Source organism: Capricornis sumatraensis, chromosome 13 (assembly GCF_032405125.1).
Source record: "Capricornis sumatraensis isolate serow.1 chromosome 13, serow.2, whole genome shotgun sequence".
In the NCBI taxonomy this organism is placed as follows: domain Eukaryota; kingdom Metazoa; phylum Chordata; class Mammalia; order Artiodactyla; family Bovidae; genus Capricornis; species Capricornis sumatraensis.
In genome coordinates this window covers 29036833-29061912 of record NC_091081.1, presented here as the reverse complement: position 1 = coordinate 29061912, position 25080 = coordinate 29036833, and the positions used below count along the sequence as shown (strand labels likewise).

Genomic DNA, 25080 nt, shown 5'->3' with positions numbered 1-25080 from the left:
TGGCTTACAGACGGCCGTCTTCTCCCTGTTTCTTTACATGGTCTGTCCTCTGTGTCTCTGTTGCAGTTTTATGTTTGTCTTGGTCTCTCTTTTTTCTTATCAGATTCTCTTCTGATAGCTCATGCTGCTTATTCGGCTGTTCTTATTTGAGAGTAGAAGCATGTGGGACGGGTTAGTCAATCCCTAGCTGATACCTACCCAAAGCTACATTTAGCGGGGTTTGACTGGGCTGTGTTATTTATAAAACCCTCAACAGCATATCTGTTTAGGGCTTTCCTTGTGAGCTAGTCAATTCTCTATAAAGTTTTTATTGGAGGATAAAGCCTGAGTGTTAACTATTGGGCTGTAATACCAAAGAAAGAGCCCAGAGTCAACAACAAAGACATCAGATATAGGGGGCAGTTTCGCTGGCTCATTGCATGCATGCTAAGTTGCTTCAGTCTTCTCCGACTGTTTGTGACCCCATGGACTGTAGCCCGCCAGGCTCCTCTGTCCATGGGATTCTCCAGGCAAAAATACTGAAGTGGGTTGCCATGCCCTCCTCCAGGGAATCCTCCCAATCAAGGGATGAAACCTGCATCTCTCATATCTCCTGCACTGGCAGGCAGGTTCTTTACCACCAGTGCCATCTGGAAAGCCCAGGCTCGTTAGTTACCAGGGAAACCAGCAGAGGGGCTGCCCCTCACTGCCAGTTTGATTAACTATCAGGTGGAGATATTCTGATCTAAAGATTAGAAAGGTCACCAGCTTGGAGGGAGCAAGTAGGTAGGAAGGTCTGTCCTGTGAGTAGAGTGCAGGTAAAATAGATGCTATTCTGGCAGGGGACATAGAGAACAGTCATCTTGAGTGGCCTGACCATAGACCAACTCCCAGGAGCCAAGAGGAAGAAGGTACAAATGCTTAGCATTCACTGCATAAACATCCAGTTAATATCTACGTTTACATTAAGTACCCTGACCCTCAACAGTGCCTGGTTAGCCAGAGACACTGTTTTACCCTCTCTGAGAACAGACTTCCCATCTATTCCTGGGTTCAGTAGCCTGATGCCTGCAGCTGGGAAGGAAGGAGTTATCCAGACTTTCAACCAATTCTCCTTATTTCAGACACATATTTTTCAGGCAGATATTTCAGTACCTGGTGATACCAGTTCCTCAGACTTTCATAGAAAGTGTGTCAGTCAAGCAGCTTCTCAATTTTTATTACTGTTTATGTGTGTGCATGCTTGTGAATATGTTTGTGTGTATGTATGTTTTTGGTGAACTATTTTAAAGGCAGTTGCAGTCCTTATAAGACTTCACAAAAATTTAAGTGTGCATCTCATATGCATAGGGACAGCTTCCCACACAACTGCAATGGTATCATCAAAGCTGTGAAAGTCAGCATTACTCAGTAGTGTTATTTAATGTACAGTCCATATCCAAATGACCCCAGTTGTTTCAAAATGCATCTTTTATTCCCAAATACTCAGCAAAATGCCTCTGTGAGGAAGACTGTACTTGTTCTTATATTTCAGATGACCAAAAATCAGATACCAAATTAGCAAACATGAACCAAAGTGCAATAAGTACCTTGTCAACCATTGTTGACACATGTCTTGTTGCACCTACAACCTGGGAAACCTCTTGTTTTGGAACGAGCTACAGCAAGAGGGCCCCTTGAGTGGTCAGTCTGCCCTGTTGCTAAGTGGCTCTCCATTCTGCAGTTCTGCCGTTTGACTCCTACGGTTTGTTTTTAATATTGCTGTAATTTTGGGGGATTCGCTCAATTTGGGTGTACTCTTTCCTACAAATGTCAGTTTCTAGAGTTCACTTGGTCCCTGTTAAGCAGAGAAAATGTTGGCATTGCCCCTGTTTAAGGTCACTGCAATTAAATTCCTTTACTGTAGGATGGTTGGGTGCTATGTGCAAAATCAAAGCAGGCAAAGAGTAGTCTGTTAGTTTGAATTTGTTTTTTTTTTTTTTTTGGTTATACTGAATTATGTAAGGGTCTTGGGCATATTTCCTTTCAAACAATAAAGTTTGGAGCTCCTAGTCAAAAAAACTCTGAAAGTGACCTCATAATTACCTCCCCTTCCACTTTCTTTCCTCCTTTCCACATCAACTTTTAAAGAATTCTTTGGTGCTCCAGCCACTAAATTAACAAGCAGGAAGGAGATCTGGAGCAGTGGGAGCCCAGGGAAAGGGAAGGCAGTAGTGACCCCTGGAGGGTGGGGGTGGGGTGGTGCTTACTTAAGTCCCTTAAGGATGCAGACCTCAGCAATTGAATTTCAGCCCTTTTTTGATCTGGGACATGTTCTCGGGCTGTTTTGCCTTTTAATAATTCCTCAACCAGCAGTCAGGCAGGGAAGAGGGACCTGGGAAGAGCAGCCCATTCCAGTTCCTGCATTTAACAAATCCTCTCAGCTCTTCACACTTGTACATTGATCCTTCTCTCTGTTTCTCCCCTCCTATCTGTCCTGTGCTCACGGCCCGCCCCCAGGTAGCCCCCACCACAGCCTTCAGCAGGAGTGGACTGTCTACACTCAGGGCACACTGGGCTTGGCTCACTCACCAGGGTTCCCATCAGCACCTGTAATCCTATAAGTCAAGGGAAAGAAAGTGAAGTCACTCAGTCATGTCCGATTCTTTGTGACCCCGTGGACTGTAACCTACCAAGCTCCTCTGTCCATGAGATTTTCCAGGCAAGAGAACTGGAGTGGGTTGCCATTTCCTTCTCCAGGGGGTCTGCCCAACCCAGGGATCAAAGAACCCTGTCCCAAATTGTAGGCAGACACTTTTACTGTCTGAGCCACCAGGAAGTCAAGTCAAGGGAAAGCACTGCAGTTTGCAGTATGCCATGAGCATTTCTGTACACCCACTATGTAGGTGAGCTGCAAAGAACTTTCTCTTAGCATCTCCCCCCTTTCTCACAGCAGTTCTGAGACGTGGGGCTGTTGTGTGGTGGTAGTTATTTCATCACTATCGTCACAACAGAATTCTCCTTATGTTTATCAAACGTAGAAAACCTAGTTATTTAAGCTTCAAGTTGGGCTCCCCTGGAGACTCAGTGGTAAAGAACCCGCCTGCCAATACAGGAGAAGAGGGTTAGATCCCTGGATCAGGAAGATCCCCTGGAGAAGGAAATGCCAAGCCACACCAATATTCTTGCCTGGGAAATCCCATGGACAGAGGAATCTGGTGGGCTACAGTCATGGGGTTGCAAAGAGTCAGACATGACTTAGCAACTGAGCATACACATTTTTATTAAACTTTTTATTGACTTGTAGAAAAGATACACATCATAAGAGTGCAGCTTCATAAATTTATGCAAACTCAACATACTAGGTAACCAGCACTGAAAAGGAAATAACATGTAGTTTCCAGCATCTCAGAAACCACCTTCCCAGGGTAACCACTGTCCTGACTTCCCACAGCATAGATTAGTTTCAGCTGGTTTTTGTATCTTGTGCTGTGCTTAGTCACTCAGTCATATCTGACTCTTTGCGACCCCATGGACTGCAGCCCACCAGGCCCCTCTGACCATGGCGATTCTCCAGGCAAGAATACTGGAGTGGGTAGCGTGCCCTTCTCCAGGGGATCTTCCAAACCCAGGGATGGAACCCAGGTCTCCCACATTGCAGGCAAATTCTTTACCGTCTGAGCCACCAGGGGAGCATTCATATCTTTTATAGTATTTAACAAGTAGAACAAAACTGAATACATATTTTAAAGAGAAAGTGACTTAGGAGCCCACATGTCCCTGTGGGCTGGGGGAAATCCAGGGTAAGAAAGTGCAGAATGAGAATGTCATACAGTGTTTTTTCTTTCACTATTTCTGAAACAAATGGTGACATTATTGCAGTGAGTCGCATGCTGAGAGTGACAGAGGAGCCCAGAGGACCTGTGGAGAAAATCATAGTAATAGAAGTGCACCTACAATTGCCACATCCAAAGGCTATGTCCTTGGGGGAATTTTTACTATGTACTTGCTTTGGGACTTCCAAGATGGGTTGGGGGTGGGTGGGGTATGCGCGTGCGGGTGCCGTGGCTGTGCAAATGAAATCATGATGACTTCCTGAGGTTGGAGATCTTGGACCCCCTTTTCTAGTCTTCATGTAGACTGGGACTTCACCTTCCCAGCTGGTAATCTGGAGGAGCTAGGTCAGAACGTAGTTAAAGCTCCCTTGCCCCCATGCTTGGGTGAGAGTCAAGGCCAGCCAGATGCCTTAAGTGTCCTAGACAGTTTTGTCCTCTTTGATTGTGTTGTTGTATGACAGTAGTCTTTCGGTCTTCAGGGACTCTAGCAATTTTCTCATTGAGGACAGATCTTAAAATCTGACTTTCCCAGTATTTTGGTTGTACCCCCATCACTGGCTAGTATCTTGGCAAAGAACTTGAGGGAAATGGAGTTTTTAAGTGAGGATTTAAACCCACTTGCAGCATTCTCTGTACTCTAAAATAAAGTGAATTTTACAAGAAAAAATTTTACTGTTGTGCTTCAAAACAGCCATTTTGCTCCACAAGGTGAAAGGACATTTTGTAGAACCTGGTGTGATAGAAACTGGTGGCTTGTTTCATTTTCCCTTGGAGAATTAAAAATGCTTCACACATATCAGTTTATATTTTAAGTAGTCCAGAGAGATATATGTTTAAATGGGATGAATAATTTAGTAAAGGTCAGTAGTAAAATGGAACTAAGTTTTATTATACAAACAATGGCTAATTTTTCACTAGGAAAATGATACCTTTTATCAAGGAGCAGTTAAAGGGATTTATCTTGCCATCCAGATATAATTAGATTATTCTTTTTGGGTAGAAATTCACGTTGCAAAACCATATTTTCTGTTTTATAAGATATTTTATTTAGTACCCCCAAACATTTCCAATAGTTAAAGAATCTGTAAAATCAGCCATTTACTTTATCTGCATTACTATTTTACAGATTTCTCAATCTTTGTTTCAGACTCAAGGCACCTGCAGAGCACAGACATTTTGAGATAAAAAAACCTTGAATCGACATTCAGTATTGAGATTATACTTATGTATTTCATCTTTCATAATTACATGTAAAGCACTTATTTTCCTATATCATACTCTTAGATTTGTTGTTACTATTAGTTTCATGATTTAAGTCACATTCTTATGAATTATTTGCAGCAAATTAAGGAGGCTAAAAAGTGAAGGGACTGTTAAATATAACATAATTTATACAGACAGGTGAGTTTTGTCTCCTTCAAAATAGACCCCTCTGGATTCAGGATCTGTTTTCTAGCAAGGTTGCATCAAGGTCTATGGCCTTAGCTTTTGAGACTTAAAAGTAACTTGGAACTAAATATGGTACACACATAAAGGATGAGCAGCTTACATAGGGAGGGAGCCAGCATTTCTCAAGCCTCCATAACAGGACTTGTCTATACTTGAGCATCCCTGCAAAAAGGGGGCTACTGACTCCACTTGATAGATGGGCAAGCTCATAGAAGTATATGGCCTTCCCAAGTTCACATAACTAGTAAGTGGGTTTGATCCCAGTCAGTGACTCATCCTGCCTATTATGCTGATTATTTGTTTTTTCTAACTATATTTAGAAGAATGTATCTCTATAGTCATAAAACTGATTTTTTTAAGGGGGAGGGTCTGGTTTATGAACCGATTACGGTTGCAAATGAACAGAAGGATGTAAAAAAATTTTTGAAAAAGTCTTCATTATTGAAATAAGGAACTTCTTAAGAGAACTCTGATAAAGATGTCTATCCTATTAATGTATATGAGAAAACCAGTGTTTGAAATGATGTATCATAAATGAGCTCACCCATTTTTCAAATTATCTGACTTGAACTTCACACTGGATTTTTAAAAAGAATTTGTTGATTAATCTGTTGGATTGAGAGTCACTTTATTTATTATGTAAGTGATTTCAGGAACTTTGACTTGGTTAGTTTTGACTAGAGAGCTGGAAGCATTTGCTGCCGTAAGATTGCTCTTTCATAGACAGATAATCCAGATAGAGTGGGAGGAAGGAGGGACCACCAGGCAACACTAAAAGTGGGAGTCCAGGCCTCTGTGAGGTTGTGGCCCCAGGTTGGGTCAGAGGTCACTGCCATCTGGAGGTGAGAGCCGAAGGTGCTCTGGGTGGCGTAGTGATTGGTGCAGGTCTTTAGGGAACTGGAATTTTGCCCCTAATGTCCCTTTTCTAATGGTTGTTGCTGTTCACTCACTCAGTCGTGTCCGACTCTTTGCAACCCCATAGACTGCAGCACGCCAGGCTTCCCTGTCCTTCACCATCTCTTTGAGTTTGCTCAAACTCATGTCCATTGAGTCGGTGATGCCATCCAACCATCTCATCCTCTCTTGCCCCCTTCTCCTCCTGCCCTCAGGCTTTCCCAGCATCAGAGTCTTTTCCAGTGAGTTGGGTCTTTGCATCAGATGACCAAGGTATTGGAGCTTCAGCATCAGTCCTTCCAGTGAATATTCAGGGTTGATTTCCTTTAGGATTGACTGGTTTGGTCTCCTTGCTGTCCAAGGGACTTCTCTTCTCCAGAACCACAATTCAAAAGCATCACTTCTTTGGTTTTCAATCTTCTTTATGGTCCAACTTTCACATCCGTACATGACTACTGGAAAAACCATAGCTTTTACTATATAGATGTTTAGAATTTTTAAGATGTAGAAAATAACACATATCGTAAGTCCAAGACTACTGCTTGCTCTTTTGTGATTTATTTGCCTAAATTATTTTAAAAACTTTTATATTATTAAAAACTACTTTTGTGTAGTCCAAAATATATAAAGCTCATATTTATATTCCACATAGTTCTTGGTTGCCCAGTATGTGTTTTCTGAACTGAATCAGATCGAACACAAAGATTTACAAAGTAGGTTAAATGTACTATACCGTATTTTATAGTCTCTTAATCAGATTTGTTTGCTGGCATGGGTAAACCTTTTTTTTAATACACCAAGCAGGACAGTAGAGTATTTAATACAATATAACTGACAAAAGCAATGAAAAAGTGTCATATACCTGATGCACTGAGATCTAGCATCAGGGGCTGGGAAGAAGCCCTGCCGGAAACCGTGCACTCCTCTGGAAGTATCAGGGTCAGCTCTGGGTGGTGAGTCTCATTCAAGACAGAAACTCATGCCAGTCATTTAAAAAAATCTCTTTCCAGAAACCGAAAGCTCCAGCATCTCCTGACACAGTGGAAGATTTCTGCCTTTCCTTTCCTAAACCCCCAGTGGACCCCGTGAAGATTAGAAGAATAAGCAGTGCCCGGGCGCGTTTATTCAGGGCGGCCTCCCAGGGAGCTCTTCTGCCAGCCAGGACGCTTCTTCCCACTCAGTGTAAGGTCTTTAAAACCTTTAAAATGTAATATACTTTAAAACCTGGGGGCAAGCGTGTTTCTTGAATTTACACACAGGAACTATGTTTATATGATTTTTTACGTTAACTAAGACTTAGTATCATGCAAAAGCTGGTTAAGAAACATTATTCGTATATTTTTCTGGGTGTTTATGAAGAATACCAAAATATTAGGTTTTTTTTTAATGTTACTTGGTAGAAAAAGAATCTTAGGATAAGTGTTTTTTTAGTGAATGAGTTCACCTACATTGGAAGTAATTTCTAAATTAGAATTCCAAAAGTTGTTCATTTCATTAGGCATAGTCAAGATTTATATAATGTACACTCATGAAAATACCTTTCTGATCCCCTGTGAAAATTAGAAGCACAATTTGAATGCGACTTTTCCTACAGCCCCAGAAGTGTTGGCAGGTGTCTTAAACCTGTAAACAGAGAAGCTAAAAACCTCAGATTCTAATGAATGTCCCGGTAATTGGAATCACCCCTTGTCCAGAGCATACTAAGAGTTTTTCAGACTGTAGCAAATGCTCCATTAGTGGGATGACAATCAATTTAGTGGATCACACGAGCATTTAAAACAATATAAAGTAGGATAAAATAGAATGGAAAATATCAGAGCACATTGCAGACAGTGAACGTTAGTATGTCTTTAAGGATTTCACTTCATCCTCATATGTGTGTTCAGTATCATATTATAAATTTACTATACATCATGCTTACACCATATTATACATTTCTCACTACTAAAATTACGCCATATTATACATTCCCTGAAAGTTGAAAATCCACTTTAGCTGGGGCTGACAGAACCAGCCGTCCTTCCATCGACAAGGATTGATGAAGAGCGGGCAGGTTTACACTCACAGAGAGGAGACACTCTGCAGATGATCCCAGAAGTTACAGTAGAAGCCACTCCCTAAGCATCCTACTTGTTTGACATATAAGCCTTTTCTCAAACTAGTCGCCAGCATAAATGTAGAAGATCTCACTGAGCTCTCTAGATGCATGACTGTTTATGCAAGTAGCCCTCACCCCCATCAGCCTGGTGTGTGATCTGCAGTTCCCGGGTCTCCCCAGCGCACTGCACTCACTTTCCTGTCTGGTCCCTATGGTCCCTGACGCAGCTGAAGAGACAGAATCAGGGAGAAAGGAAAAGGCAGAAGCACAGGGTGTGCGGGCCACTGCTCGATGCTGTAAGAAGTATGTAATTAGGCATTCTGCGTTACCTCGTTGTCCCCATTTGTTTGTTTTCTAATAGGCAACTGGCTATTTATTGAGCACCTACTAGCTGCCAGGTAACAGTTTAGGCCAACAGAGTCTTGCCCTCAAAGGGGAGATAGACAATAAACAGGAAAACCCAGAGATAAGATAATTAGGCTCTGATGAGTGCTAAGTAGAAGATAAGCCGGATCGTGGGACAGGCAGTGACTGGCAGAAGGAATTGTGTCAACTCTGGAAGGTGTCCCTGAAGAGGTGGTGTCTGAGTTGAAATGTGAATAACGATAAGAAGACAGCCAGGTGGAAATCTGTGAGCACATTGCCCAGGCTGAAGGGGCAGTGAGGCTGGAGGGGGGCACAAGTTTGGCTGGTGGACCCCGAGGCCTGTGTGGCCAGAAGGGGGAGGGAACTGAGGTCCCTGAGCCATTCGGGGCCAAGCCAGTGGGAGGACGTGGCCAGGGCTTTATCCTTGCTGCAGTGAGAGGCCAAGACAGGATTTAAGCAAGGGAGAGACGTCATCGGGCTTCTGTTTCTCAATAGTCGCTGCACTTTTAGAGTCACCGAGGAACTTTTCAGATGTTACTCCACCAAGGCCCCCATCAGACCAGTTACATCAGAAAGGGTTGGTACTTATGGGAGCCAAGTCAAGAGGGGATGGGCTCCGGCAGCCACATGGTGCGGAGTGAGGTCAGACTCAGATAGGAACGGGTCCACTTCCCGTAAACAGGAGGGCAGAGCTGTTGTTTATGCGATGTTTTTGCTTCTGAGCCCAAACGCCACACACATTTAACTCTTGGTGGCTCCCACTTGAAAACCGGGCTGCTTGCTGAGCTGTTCGCATGTAGTGTGAAGGTACCAGGAGAGGTGGATATTTCCCTACTGGCTGAAGCGTGTCTCTGTCTGGGTTCTTCCATCCACCCTGTGGGCAGTTGCCCCCTTCACCATTCCCACCAACCCTGAGGTCTGCGTCAGCGCCTGGGAAACAATGGCAGTAGAAAGTCATTGTCTTTTTGAAAGCGCACATCACCCAATTTTAAAAAGTATTCTAACGCTCCAGGCTTGGACTCCCTGTCCTTCGTACAGGAGCTCCCCGGGCTTGTCTCAGAATCCCTATTGTTTAAGGAAAGGTATCTTTTGTTGGGAAACAGGCTGTAAAGGCTGCTGTGCAGACAGGGCCAGAGGGTGTGTCCCTTCCCCTGGTATGAAGTCGTTAGTAGCTGACAACTCCCCCAGCAGAGTTGGGGGTGTGGTGGCGGGTTTGGAATTCCTGATTGAGGAAAAAGAGAGGAGATGTGTATAGTCATGTTCATGGGGCCAGCAGTGTAATCTCTTCTGTTTCAGATAGAGGTTTTGGCTGAAGGTGACCGTGTCACTCCGGTTATTCCAGCTAGATGGAGACCTCCGAGCAGGTTCCACTTTCTCACAGCCCTTGTATCTTAGCCATCCTGGACAGGCGTCCTGCATGGGCTTCCCGAATGTCCCCGGAGCCTGTGTTCTCCATCCCACTGACGCCATGCCACGTTTATCACCTCTCATCCTATCCCTGGTGCTCTAGCCCTCCTGTCTTGCTCCACCTTCAGCTTGCTAGGGGGTTGCAGGTGGGTCAGCATTGGCGCCCTCGGCCCTTGGAGGTGTCAGAGCCTGATCACACTGAGCGCCCGCCCAGACATGGCTGTGAGCAGCAGCCTTGTCCTTCTATCCTGGTGGACTGGGGATAAATGATGACTTTCTCTGTGTGCCATAAGGAACAAGAGGTCAGGAAGCAAATAAAAATCGGATTGCTTCGTCTTCTTGCTGAAAACCCTTCAGAGAGCCCTTGCTGTGTCTAAAGGAGTGGTTGCCAAACTGAGTTCCAGGGAACACTTTTGGCAAAAATGCAACTTTTCCTTGGAGTAAAGGCCCCGTGCTCCATTGCAGTGCATGTGAGCAATTACAGGATGGGGAAGGCCATCTGGTGAAGTCGTCTGTTTAGTTTTACTTTAGCCCAGCATTTCCCAGACCTGCCTGGCTATGGACTGTGTCTTTGGGAACCAGTGGCCTAGCACAGAAGTTGGCAAACTTTTCTGTGAAGGGCCAACAAGTGAATATTTTAAACCTTGCAGGCCTCAGAATCTTCTGGTCAACCTTCTCAACTCTGCCAATGCAGGGGGAAAGCAACCGTAGACTGACCAGTGAAATTTGAAGTTTCATATAATTTTCACGTGTTACAAAATACTGTTCTTTTGATTTTTTTTTTTTTTGATCAATCATCCAAACATAAAAGCCATTCTTAGCTTGCATGCTACATAGTTGCAGGTGGTAGGCCAGGTTTGGTGGGGCTGCAGTTGACTGACGCGTGGTTCACGGGTGAAGTCTTCACCCTCCAGTGGGCACAGCTCCACCCCAGCCTCACATTCCAGGCCCTTCTCAGTGCTCTCTTTTGCCTGCCCACCCGCTCCCCGCCCCTGGTCCGTGCACCAGCAGTATGGAACCCTTGCGGTTCCCTTTACCCATCCTGCTGTTTTGAGCTTCATGCAGGCTCTGCTATATAATTTGTTGGACCCAGAGAAAAATGAGAAAATGTGGAGCTCTTTGTTCAAAAATTCTTTAGAATTTCACAATGGCAACAGCAAAGCATTAAGCCAGGTGTGAGGCCCTTGTAAGCCTGGGGCCCAGCTTGACGGTCCAGCTTGAACCCACTTGAAGCCAGCTCTCATCCTAGACCTTTGCTCCTTTGTCTCAGAACTTTTTTTTTGTTTGGGGCGGGTGGCGGGGGGTGGAGGGGCGGGGCTTCTGCTAACCCTTTGGAATGCTTTTCAGGCTCCACCTTCTCTGTAATCTTTCCCTGAGCAACTCCAACCCCTCAGGACTCTCCTTGCACTCCTCCTTACCTGGCACAGACCACTCTCTGCATCTCTCTCTGGACAGATCTGCCTCTCTGTTTTCCCCTACTAGACTGAGTGGAAAAGGGGGTTTCTCTGTTTGAAGCCCAGGAGCCTGAAACAGGGTGTAGTCTGCAGTAAGTGCCAAAGAAATATCCTGGAACAGGACAGTTCCTATTTTCATGGTAAGGCTACTGACTGTTGAATCCTTTTGAAATGTACCTATGATCTGCTGCTAAATGAGTACAGCATGCTGCATGTATTTGCCAGAGGGACCCGAGCTTCCTCACTCAGGCTTGGTCAAATGGTAGAATTAAGAGTGAGCCCCAGCTGCTCTTTGCTGTCGTGCCAACTGACCTCCCCCTCCTCGACTGTGAAAACAGAGGCTACCGCTCCTCCGTCTTCAAGTAGGGTTGCGTTTCCCCCTCTAGAACAGAAGCTGCATAGCGGCTGGGACTTCTCACTTCACCCCTAGACCACCAGCCACTGAGCATCTGGCACATGGCAGCGTGTGCTTCATAAATATTTATGGAGCGAACAAGTGAAAGAAACGAATACTAAAATATAGGGACAGGCTAAAAATGCTTTGTAATCTGAAACGAAGTATGTGCTTTGTAATTCAGTCCTCAAGATGTTTAAGGATGTGTGGTGCTATGGAGAGAACCCTGGACTAGCAATCCGGATTCTTGGGTTCCATGAATAATAATGCCCGCATCCCACAGCCTGTACCTGACCCCAAGTCTGATAGAATGCCAAGCCTGCCCTCTCCCTGCCATACATCCTAGCTCTCCTCAAACCTGCTCTGTGACCTTGGACTGATCACCTTTTTGGGTTCTCAGTTTTCTCATCTGAAAAATGAAGGCTAGACTAGCCAATCTTTAAAGTTCCTCTCTGCTGTCAAATTCAGTGTTTTGAAAGCACAGAGCTTAGTCAGAGGAGCAGACGAGGTGGTTTTGTTATTGTTGCTTTTTATTGGTTTGATGGTTCAAGCACAGAAAAGGAAACCTTGAGTCATTTTGGAAAAGCTTGCAAAACTACTTCTGTATGAGAAACAGCTCATCCTCCTTGCCGCTTTGACAAACATGTTATCAGGAACTAGAGCTGAGTAGCAGCATCAGGGGTCAGCTATTCCTAATGTCAATTTGCTGAGGAAGAAACAGTGTTATATTTTAAATCTAAGGATCTTGCCACTGTAAACACAGTAGATGTTTCAGTTCAGAGACTGGATGTCTTTTTTTTTTGCAACTTTTATTTCTCTTGAGAAAGCCTTCCAAGTGTTCAGGTGCCCTCCTCTATCCCTGCTGGGAAATGGTCTGCTGGGCCCCCTACGAGCCAGCTCCTGCTCCTCTGACCAGCTTTCTCCTCCCCACCCTGGCACACACGCCACTTATGCTGTCCCCTGAGGGCCCCAGACACACTCCCGCCTTTGGGTGTCTGCACCTCCAGGTCCCTCCGCTGGACACACAGCCCCTCGTCATCTGACAACTCAATGCCTCCCCTCCAGTTAGGGTTTGCCTACCATGCCCACCTGTTAAAATTTGCTCCCTGCTCCCATTCCCAATCCCAATCCCCTCTTCCCCTTCTCCACGTTTCTGCTTTTGCTTTTTCCCATAGCACCTACCCTCTTATATACTTCACTTATTATGGTCTGTTACTTATTGTCTGTTGTATAAACAGGTGTACTGTAAGGATGTAAGCTCTGTGAGGGCAGGGATCTTTGCTCTGTCACTAACGCACCCCAAGTGCTTAGGACAGTGCCTGACATCAAGAAAACACTTGATATTTCTGAATGAAAATGTTCCAGCATGATCAAATCCAGGAAGAAGCATTGCTATGGGACACAGAGGTATTTATGTGGACTAGGTAGTTCATAAACCTAAATTTGAGTATTTGCCTACAGTGAAAGACAGGGAAAGCCTGGCATACTGCAATCCATGGGGCCACAAAGAGTCGGACATGGAACAACTGAACAACAACAGAACTCTAAGCTAATAGAGCTAAGATCTATTAATTTTTATCTGCTGAATTGATGATGTCATGCCTGAATTAGTGATGAGGTCTTGTATGCATTCAGGGAGATTTTTTTTATGAATAGATTTTCTTTTTTAGAGCAGTTTTAGGTTTCATTTTATAGCCAAAGTGAATAGGAAGTACAGAGAATTCCCACACCCTCCATCTCATTTCCCCTATTATTTAACATCTTGCCTTAGTTGGAATGCTTTTGTTACACTAGATGAGCCAATATTGATATACTGTTATTAAGTAAAGCTTTTCAGCGAGGTTTTGTCCGTACGATTCCAGACTCAATTATAAGTAATATATAATTATTAAATTGTATAAATTCTTGGATTAAAAAAATATTGAAAGACAGTGAATCTTAAAATAAATGCTTTGACAAAACATTTCCTTGGTTATTACAGCAAAGAGAGTGGTATCCGAAGAAACAGTTATGACAAGGGACTCTGTGGTGAAAATAAATGGGATTTACTTAACAGAATCGAAGGCCACTGGCAACTTAAAGAGTCACCCGCTTCAGCTAACATATGATGGAGACTTCAGTAAAATCACGGAGCAAGAAATGTTTAAAGGGGCGACGTCCTTGCCATTTCATCTCAGAAGTGGAGGGTCAGTATTCTTTTCACTTAATTTCCAGGTCAGAGCAACTGTGTCATTTACCAGTTTGTTCTCTCTGTTATGTAGATGATTGATTTGCATTTTTCCCTTTTACATAAACAAATTTTAAATTCATGATGCATGAGTAGGAGAGATTTCTTCTCAGGCCTGAATGGGGTTGATTCTACATCTCCCTGTTTACTCCTCAGGAAAACATTTATTCGTACCTGCCAAAATGCCGCTTTGATAGGGCTGTGAGACTAAAGCCTCTGCTTTATTTGGGCTGTTCCAGCCAGCCCTTGAGTGATGACTGATCATACTGTTTGTGTTATGTGGGATTCTTGCCTGGCCTGGAATTTCTCACTACCTCCCTTTAGGTTAGTTCACGCTTGTGGACTCCACCAAACTTGATTTATCTTATTTTCCAGTAGAAACTTGGATTAAAATATTTATTTTGCAAACTAAAGTTAAAACAGGAGAGTCCTGTGGATTCCTCTTATCTGTAATACCTCGCTACTAATCCCTCATAAAATGAACGATTGGGAGTTACTCTGTTTCCTACCACATTCCTGGAGAAGGCTTTTTTTTCCCGCCACAGTCTGTGTTGACCCTTTCACCACCCGCTACCTGTGTAAGAACCCCTAAGTTCACACCATGTTCCTAGATATGGTTTTCTAGCAATTTTCCTACCATATTAAGGATTTGTAGAGAAATGTTCACTTTGTGAATTCTTATACTGGTGTTTTCCTAAGGAAGACTTGAATAACTGGGGAACCAGGGTGGGAAAGAGAGCAGGCTGTGATTTCCAGTCCCAGCCAGCAGTGGTGTCCCAGCCAGTAGTGGTGCTAGGATAGGCAGGAGGTCTTGAACTGGACAGGGTCACTCAGAGATATTTTTCTATGATTTTCCATTGGGTCATTGTGAATAACTGCCCAGTTAGGATTTGCTTAACAAGATTAAATTCCATGGGCCATTTTAAGACCAAGTGCTTGTTGCCCTTACTTTAGATTCGGGTCTGACTTTGGCTTGCACACATGCCATGTGCTTAGAACTGCCTCCACCCCTACTGGCTGCTTGGCAGTTAGTTAGTTTAGCTGAACTGACCTTGTCTGCTGACATAGCCCGAAGAGCGTTGCACACACAGACTTTATATTAGGCAACCTAGTAGTCCTTGTAATGTCGCTTTGCATTCAGAACATTTTTTTAAATTAAAGGAAAAATGAAATGTCTCCTTAAGTGGAAGAGAAGGACTTCAAATTGGGACTTTGGGAGTTGAGCACGAAACATCAAACTGGCCATTGCATGCAACAAGTCTTTTCTAGTTGGTGAATAAGAATAGGCTGCGAACCTCAGAGCTTAAACATAAAAGGCAGCAGGAGAACTTGTGTTTCTTTCAGCACTGAACTGAAACGGAAACATTTATCTTGCTGCACCCATCCTTACAGTAATTAAAGTTGACTAGGAAAAACCAGACAAGAGCTGTTTTTCTTTTCTTCTTTTGCAAGCCTTCAAATGTTGTGGAATAATCCAGCAAGGATTCAGTATTTATTCCTCAGTCTGGGACAGCAAAGGCATTTTCGGTTACATATTTTTATCTCACACACAGCAGAGGAGAAATCAGTTAGGGACTGGTGGCACTTCTTCCTGATGGTCCAGAATTAGGAGGTGCTGGGCAGCAGCACTGGTTGCTTTCTTTTTGCTTTGTTAGGATGTCTTTTGCATTGTTCAGTGAATTGTGTCTGCCCTGGATTTGTCATACACCCTGGCAGGTTTAATTTCCAGTAACATTTTGGCTTTATGAATCTTTACCCCCTTTAATGATTGGATGGGATTTTTGTTGAGGTGGTGCCAAAAAAAAATTTTTTTTTTATACAGTAGAATTAAAACAAACCAGAAAATGGAAACTCTTAGCAGTTCCTTCATTAATTGCATTCGTGAATCAATCTGGAACACTTGATGGTTGTTTCTGGTAAACATTTAAGCAAATAATTCCAAGAAATGATCTTTGCTGTGCAGTGGAGTATTCCCAGTCTTGATGCTAAAGCCCTACCCTCAATTAACATGTTTTCATGTTTAGACCAGAAAGTGGGAAATGAAGACTCTTGTCAGTGAGCTGAGCTGGCTGGAGAAGGGAGAAAAGGGATTGCATAACTGGAGCTGACAGGGGGTTGAGGGCTGAGAAGGAGAGGGTGGAGGAAGGGAGGTCAGGCTCCGCACAGGGTCTTTGCTGCTGATCTGGCGTGGGAGCCGCCACCTTCATGCCGGTGCTTCATGGCCTAGCGAGAGAAAGGAGTAGCTTAATTCAGTGAAACCATGTTGATTTTAGGGAAACCCTTAGTTTAGAACAAACTCAGACCTGGGATGGACTGGAGTTTAACTTTATGTTGGTCGTGATGGAAAAAGAACTTGCTAGACAAGGCGTCTTTGCAAACAAGGTTGGGGGTGGGGAAGAGGGCACTGTTTAACTTTCCAGGCGAGAAAAGCACTCTCCAGCCCTCACTGAACTGTCATCTTCAAACCATGTGTCAATCAGCAACAGCCTGTGTGTCCATGCGAGGATTCCAAGTTTGGCAGGCCTGCAATCAGCAACACTCCATCTTTTCTTGCTTTATATTGCTATATGTTTTGAAAATAGCTTTTTTCAAAATATATAAGTGTGTGTGTGTGTGTGTATCTCCATCTATCCAGTGGTTCTATCTGATGAACCCTTTTATACATCAGCTTTTAAAAACCGTCTAAGAATTTCTGTGTAAATATTGTTCAACTTCTTGTGGTTTGGAAATGTGATTTTTAGGAGGAAAGTCCAAGAGCAGTTACTTGGGGTTAAGAACTCTTTGGGGGTCAAAATCTGTGGGTTCAGAATCAGTTCTCTCTCAGCCACTTGATTCAGCTGTATGATCTTTTTTTAAAAAAATATTTTTTTAAATTTATTTACTTGGCTATGCCAAGTTGTCATTGCAGCACGCCAGTTCTTTAGCTGTGGCATGGAAACTCTTAGTTGAAGCACATGGGATCTAGTTCCCTGACCAGGGATTGAACCCGGCCCCCCTGCATTGGGAGGTCAGAGTCTTAGCCACTGCACCATCAGGGAAGTCCTCAGCTCTGTGTTCTTGGACAAGCCTCTGAACACTTCCAAGGGCTCAGTTTTCTAATCTATAAGCTGTGCTCCTTTCACCCCTGTCTCCTCCCAGCACTCACCACCAAAAGCTGTGGAATGAGAGTAGTTGGTTCGGAGGTGGCCACGTGATCTACGCCAGGCCAGTTGAATCCTTCCCTGGGACTTCTGCCAAAGCCTTTGGGGAAAGTGTTCTTCCTCAAGGTTCACAGGCTGTAAAGAATGACATAGTCTTGGAGCCAACAGTGGCTATCTCATTGCCTGTGGAGGGTGACAGACGGGAAGTGACGTGTAAACAAGCAGAGCCAAGAAATGGAGACAGGGACTAAGTTCAAGGATGACATAGCAGCCCCTAAATCCAGCTGTGCGTGAGGCCACCACATCCACAATACGTTCTTTTTTCTCTCTGGCCCTTGTTTCCTTTCTTCTTTCTTTCCTTCCTTCTTCTTTCTTTTCTTTCCTTCCTTATCTTTCTTCCTTCCTTTATTTACTTTGACAGGAACAGCTTATGGTACTTTAGTTTTTTGTTGCTTGGAATATGGCAACCAAGAGTCTTGTTAACCTAGACTCTGTGAAATAGAGACAAAGCAAGAAACAAATTTCACTAAAAGTGAATCTCTCCGTTAAGAAAGATGTATCCAGTAGTCTTTAGTTAGAGAAAAGAGATGTACGGATGTGAGCAAGCCACAGGAGAAATGGGGAAGCCACAGTCAAGGCCTCACTCAGGAGCCAGAGTGTGGGGAGCCCCCCGGTGGTCCAGTGGTTAGGGCTGCATGCTTTCACTGCTCAGAGTCCTGCTTCAGTCCCTGGTCAGAGAGCTAGGATCCCACAAGCCGTGTGGCGTGGCCAAAGTGCAGAGAGCTGCAGTGTGAAGCAGCACAGGGGAAATGGAGCTGAGAGTGACACGCTCTCCTCATTTCCTGTGATCCAGCCAGTTGTGTGTGTGTGTGTTTATGTGGGAGGGAGTTTGATAGATTAGAACCTAAGGAACCCAGCCGGTAAAGGGGCTTTTCTGTGAGTCATGAAACCTGCTACATTCTGTACAAGCTAAGGGAACACACGCTGCAGGTTGAGAAAAAGGACAGACTTTTCAGATAGACATTCAGGGGAAAGTTGAAGCTACAGAGCACCCCAGTTCTCACCCTGCATGGACTGTTTTCATTCTTCAACAAATTCATGGCTCTGTTTCAAGATAAATAACGCTAGGACAAAAGTGAACATGGAACCCAAGCATAACTTTGTAATGAACATAACAAAAGACAGATGAAGGAAATGGATCGCAAAAGGAACTGCCCTCCAAGAATAAGCAGAGTTTTACAAAAGGGAAAAGAGCTCTCCGTTGGCTTGTAAGAATGCAAATTAGAGATTTTAAGTCCTTGATCTCGTGAAGAGAGAGAGAGTACACTTACAGTTCTTAAAAAAGAAATGAAACAAAAATGTATAAACATGGAGAGAAAAGCCACATCAGAAGTAAAAACAGCTGAAAATGCAGTCAGATATGGTGGTTAAGCTAGAGGAAATCAAACATAGAGGAGTGAATGAGAAAATAGGAAAATGATTAGAGAGACTGAGATAGAAATGAGAGGCATGGCACTTGTATTCCTGAAGGGGAGAGTTCTCTTCCCTTCCCCCACCTTACTTTGACTAAGTGCCAGGCACTCTTCCAAGTGATTTACATATATTAACTCATTTGATATTCACAACAACCCACTGAGAATGGAAGAGATGGGAACAAGAAAAATATTGACATAATAGAAGATGACATTCTGAAATAGAGATTCAAATCCGAAGCTCAAAAGGACGCGTCATGTCCCAACAAAATTTGACATGGAATAATCCACACTAAGACATTTCTAACAGTGTTCAGCACTAGTACAGTGCCCAGTACGTAGTACATACTCCATTAGTAATTGCTGATTGAGTGGGTAAATGCAAGAAGGCGGCCTATGGCGATCAGGCTGAACATGAAAGTCCCGTAGAAGGAGAAAAAGGCTGGCTGCCTCTGGCTTTATTAGAGTTTCTCTCAGTGCTGGAAGACAGTGGAGTAAGGCCTATGGAGTCCTGAGTTCCAGCCACGTTGTCCTTCAGTTAAAAGGCAACAGAGAGACATTTTCATTGTGAATGGATTAGGGGACTAGAGTAGTCATGCACTCTCTTGAGAACTCTTTGACAACAAAATGATGAGTCAAAATTCAGAACTGAGAAACGAGGAAGCTATCATAAAATTATCCATGGTGAGTATTGACTTTGTTTTCATATTGAATTAAAACTAAACAACTCTGAAAGTGATGGTACGGAACAGAAACCTTGACAATTGTAATATTAGCATAAATAACCAAAACTGGTACCTGAGAGAAAGTGTGAGTGAATAGCTGTGTCAGTAGCTGCAGTCTGAAATTGAAATATGTAGTTAAAGGAGTGATTTCAGCATCCTAATGCTTTTTATTCTTTCTTTTCTTAACTTTAGAGAGACCTTTTAGAAACTAATATCTCTTGTGAAGACCCATTCATCTGAAGCTCTACAGTTCCTTCAGTTTCACCTCAGTTTCTGTTTCTCTGTCATATTGAAGTGAAATCCATGCTTTCTACTTTTAATTACATTGACAGATACCATTTGTGTGTCAAATCCCATTTATGTGTATCTTTTACCTGCCCTTTCTCCCAAGTCACCCTTCTGTTCTTTCATTCTTTTGTCTTTTCATCTGAATATATGCAAAATATGTCTGGAATGATGTTTGCCACGTATTAACTATTTATTTCTGGGTGGTGGAGTCCTAGATGATTTTCCAAATCTTTGTACTTCTTATATTGCCCAGCCTTAAAAATAATAAATATATCATTTTTTCCAAACATAATGAAGTCATTATTCTTTTAAGAAATTAAGTAAATGTGACTGAGAAACGGTTTCCTTTGGAAAAGACAGACGTGATCAGAATGATTTTGTGGAATCCCACCTTCTTTGACAGCATCTATTTGACAAGGATTTCATGATAAGCAAAGCCCTGGACTAGTGGGGTTGGGAGATACACAAATAATCCCCATCCATGAGGACCTATCTGTAATGTCAGGCTCTGATGCTCAAGTGCAGTTCTTGGACTGGCAGCATCTGCATCACCTGGGAGCTTGTTAGAAGTGCAGGATCTCAGACCTGCTGAATTAGAATCTGCATTTTATAAGGTATTCAAGTGATTCTAATACACACGAAAGTTTCAGAAGCACTGTTCAATGATTAATGCTAGAGGAATGAAAGAACTGGAAAAAAAAAAAAGTGCCTTGGGAGTTTAGAGGTGCGAGAACCTATCTCTGACTTGGAGATCAGGGAAGGTCTCCTGGCGTCTGTGGGGTTTGGGATGCCCCTTGAGGATGATTTTCAAAAGAGGGGTGGGAAGTCTCTGTGTTCTTTGCTACAGGAGCAGCATAAGCCACGGGGGGATTTGACTTGGTGGTGAGTTCAGAGAAAGGCAGATGGCCTGTTGTAGTGGACACATGGGTCCTGATGCTGCAGACTAGTACATGGAGCGCTGAGAAGTTTCCAGGGGAGTGATGCTGGCAGCTGCATGAAGGGCAATTGGAGAGGGAAGAGCAGTTGTAGCCGTTCCACTGGGAAGATGATAATGTGTGAGCTGGAGCCGCCCACTGGGACATGGAAATGGAGAGCAGATCGTCAAAACCACGTGGAATCATTTCCTCAGAAACACTGTGGAACAGGGTAAATGCCAGCAACTCTCCACTGTGCTGGTGTACTCGTTGCTGCCATAGGGAGAAGCTACAGGGCTCTTCATGTGAGACCCCTTGAAACTGGAGCTATAAAAGGTGATGGGAGCATGGAACTGTGGACTTTTAAGTAAGGGAATTTAAGCCTAAGTTAAGCTACTGTGATTAGTTACAAAGCAGTGTCTAATCAACTTTCTACATACAGGACTTGAGTAATAACCACTTGGGTTTCCCTGAAGGCTCTGGTAAAGAATCCACCTGCAATGCAGAAGACGCAGGCTTGCCTCTGGGTTGGGAAGATCCCCTGGAGAAGGAGATGACAACCCACTCCAGTATTCTTGCCTGGAGAATCCCATGGACAGAGGAGCCTGGCAGGCTGTATATAGTCCATGGGGTCACAAAGAGTTGGAAGCATCTGAGCAACTGGACAATCATAACCAGTTAGTGATTACTGAAAAAGGTGCAAGAGTATCTATATGCATAGTCTCTGAAAATGTATATTTTAAATCTTGGACCACCAACTCAAAGCTATGGTAACCTTGGAGGATTTTCTCAAAATTTTGATCTTATGACCTTTCCTCTAAAATCATATTCTTTAATTTCACTGTTTCTGTATAACCATTTATGTAGAATTCAATTTTAGTGTTAGTTATTAAGATAGAGTGCTAGTGTCTGGGAACTATGTGTCTGGGGTTTCAGGCTATGAAGACATGATACAGGGACCAACACCTTTTGGTGGTGGCATTCTTGAACTGCAGTCAAAAAATCGAAGAGACTGCAGAGCAGGGGCTAGCAAACTAAGGCCCATGGGCCAAATCCAGCCTACTTGTTTTTGTCAATAAAGTTTTATTGGAACACAGCCATGCCCATTCATTTATCTGCTGTCTCTGGCAGCTTTCACACTACAGCCCCAGAACTGAGTAGTTGTGACAGAGACTCCATGACTGCGGAGCCTAAGATGTTTACTGCCTGACTTGAATCTATACAGCTTGAGTCTAGTTCTAAAAATGAAAATCGTCTTCTTGGGGCCAGGAAAATGTTAGCTCAAAATTTGCTAAATTTTCTTTTTATCATGTGTATCTGTTAAAATTTTCTTCTCCATTTTCACATGTAATTATTTCCCAAATGGAAAAAGCTTATTTCCCCCCTAATTCCAAATCCTCCCACTTATCTACTTCTTAATATCTTTTTTAGTTATTACTCCAAAGAAGGAGTCAACAAGCTATAGCCCTAGAGCCAGATCTGGCCAACCACCTATTTTGTTTATATTTTTTACAGCCCTTGAGCGGGAAAAATTTTTCCCTACATTCAAAAATCATTACATTTTAAATGGTCACAGGAGTATCTATATAATAGTCTCTCTTTTGCCACCTGACCCACAAATTATAAAATACATACTGTCTGGCTCTTTAAGAAAAAGTTTGTTGACCCTTGCCTAAAGACCCTTAGTCATAGTAATGGGAAGAATTGTCTGAATTATAGCAAAATGTGAATTTTAGAAGACCTTTAAAGAAATATACTTTTCTTTCTTTGGAATATAAATGGTCCAGAAGTAGATGTTGCCAGCATGACTGATGTGTGGATGGGCAGTCGTAACCCAGGCAGGATGCGGCATTAGCTTGTCTACAGAGCTTGGTTCTGGCGGTTCAGCATGAAAGCTGGGACTTGTTAATGACTGGGAAGAGAGACCCTTGTTTTTGCTCTCAAACGTGGGCTGCAGAGGAGGGTCCTGGGAATGCCTTTCCCACTCTGCTTTCCTCAGGACTGCAACCTGATTACAGGTGAAAGCAGAGGAAGGGCAGAGCTGGGAGAACTGCAGGAAGAGCCGAAGCCCCGATCACACCACACCTGAAACCTGAAACCTCCCCCTGGCACTCGCACAAGCCAATTAATTCCATGTACCGTTTAAGTCAGAAATAGGTTTCTGTTATTTGTAGATGAAGATATCCCACTGAAATGGCCTTATTCTGGCTTTAAGAAGGATTTCACAAAAGAGCTTTAAGGAATATTCTCCAGAATTGTTTTATTCTTGGTACATCAGAAGATATTCCAAAAAAATCTAATTATGGTCTTTAACAGCATGAAACAGAAAGCTGAGAAGCAGAACAATTATACTGGATGACTGAATCAAGATCTAGAAACATCTAATAGGCAGGAACTCTTTGCCAAGTATAACTGTGAAATTTAATGAGAAGGAGTCCAGTGTAGATGGGGGAGTCTGCCTTTAGCTGCATATGGAAGACGAGACAAGACGTGATGTCACCACCAGAACTGTTCATGCAATTTTAGGCTGCATCAGTTAGAACCTCTTCTCTGCTCCTCAGGCCATGCCTTTAGCTCAACACTGGGTTGCAGACTTTGAAAGGAATCCAGACAAACTGACTCTTGGAGTAACTGAACAGGCTGGTAAAGTGATTTGAAACCGTATCATATGAGGAGCAGATGAAAGGACTGGAGTCTGTTAATGGCATCACTGATACAGCCATGATAACAGTAAAAAACTGAGTACTTGTTGTGTGCCAGAGCTGGGCTAAGTGATTCCACATCACATCATTTATTCCTTACAACGATCTTACTTTGAGGGGCACTATCATTTACCACCCCCTCGTATATTGCCTGGTGGCTCAGACGGTAAAGAATCTGCCTGCAATGCAGGAGACCTGGGTTCAATCCCTGAGTCAGGAAGACGCCCCCTGGGGAAGGAAATGACAACCCACTCCAGTACTCTTGCCTGGAGAATTCCATGGACAGAGGATCCTGGTGGTCTACAGTCCACAGGGTCACAAAGAGTTGGACATGACTGAGAGAATAATGCTTAGACTTTTCACTTTCACATATATCAGATAGGGAAGCCAAAGCTTCGGTTAAAAACTTACCCAGAGAAGTCGCAGCACCATAGGATTTAAGCCATAGGAGATGAACTGAAGTGCTGATCATGACATTTTCTGAATATCTGAAGGCTTGTCGAGAGGAAGAAGGATGAAGATTTGTTTCATTAGAAGAACCAGGACCAGTGGGTAGAAGTTACAGCGAGACGGTTCTCCTTTGAGTACAAGGCCATCTAGTCTTCTCTTCTTTAGCAGAGAGGGAATTTTCTTTTCTGGATGCCTCCGTCCCTGCTTCATGCGCCCTGTGAGAGACACGCTGTACTGTGCCCCAGAAACCCTGTTAGATTCACCCTCACCAGACTGGAAAGTCCTTCCTCCAGCCTCATCTTCTTGGACTTGTTAATCATGCTCACTTTGTCAACATGCTGGACCGCATGAGAGCATATGTTATCTCTCTCCTTTGGACTCCTTCTCCCCTTTCTGTTCTTTACCCCTGACTGTCTGAGACAAGGCCATGTCCTGAGATTCTGGTCTTGGAGCCACTGTTCTGATGCTTCTCATCCTGGTGTATTGCTTTGACCTTTAACAGAGCTCCTTTCCTGATTTTCACATCTCCTTTGCCAGTGATCCATTTATCATCAGAAACTCAACCTGGCAAAACACAAACTTGCTTTACTCCTCAAACTGTGCTGCTCTTTGACCTCCCCATTTCTGTTATAGTGGCCCTGCTGTCCTTGTTGCTCCGCATCTGCCTTCTTGTCTTTCTCCAGCCTGGAATCAACCACCAAATCCTACTGACTTTTCACTTAGAGTCTCTTGAATTTGTTCCTTCTTCTCCAGTCCCACCGTCACCCTCAAAGAATTAGTCCTTGTTACCTCCCTCCAAGTCTCCTAAATACCACTGTCATCACATAACTTCAGATCTCATCATTTCCTTGTTTAAGAACCTAGGGCAGATCCTTGCTGCTGCTGCTGCTAAGTCACTTCAGCCGTGTCCAACTCTGTGTGACCCTATAGACGGCAGCCTACTAGGCTCCTCTGTCCCTGGGATTCTCCAGGCAAGAATACTGGAGTGGGTTGCCATTTCCTTCTCCAATGCATGAAAATGAAAAGCGAAAGTGAAGTCACTCAGTCGTGCCCTACTCTTAGCGACCCCATGGACTTCAGCCTACCAGGCTCCTCCGTCCATGGGATTTTCCAGGCAAGAGTGCTGGAGTGGGGTGCCACTGCCTTCTCTGGGCAGATCCTTACTGACCATCAAATTGGGTCTGTGTATTCAACCCAAAGTTTCAAGTGGCTGTCCCCAATACCTCCCAGCAGAAACTTATTCCTAAATTACTGGCCCTGTGCAGTCACTCCCCACACACGCCCTACCCACCAGGCTTCTCCCACT

At 43.7% G+C, this 25080-nt stretch overlaps 1 protein-coding gene across 1 annotated transcript in view; it reads left to right on the top strand.

The window, feature by feature from the left end:
• ARMC2 (armadillo repeat containing 2) overlaps positions 1–25080 on the top strand; it is a 125353-nt gene that overhangs the window by 9544 nt on the left and 90729 nt on the right. Inside the window, exons 4-5 of the mRNA XM_068985408.1 lie at positions 7148–7319; positions 13838–14042. Coding sequence (XP_068841509.1) covers positions 7148–7319; positions 13838–14042 — 377 coding nt within the window. The remainder of the gene's footprint in view (positions 1–7147; positions 7320–13837; positions 14043–25080) is intronic.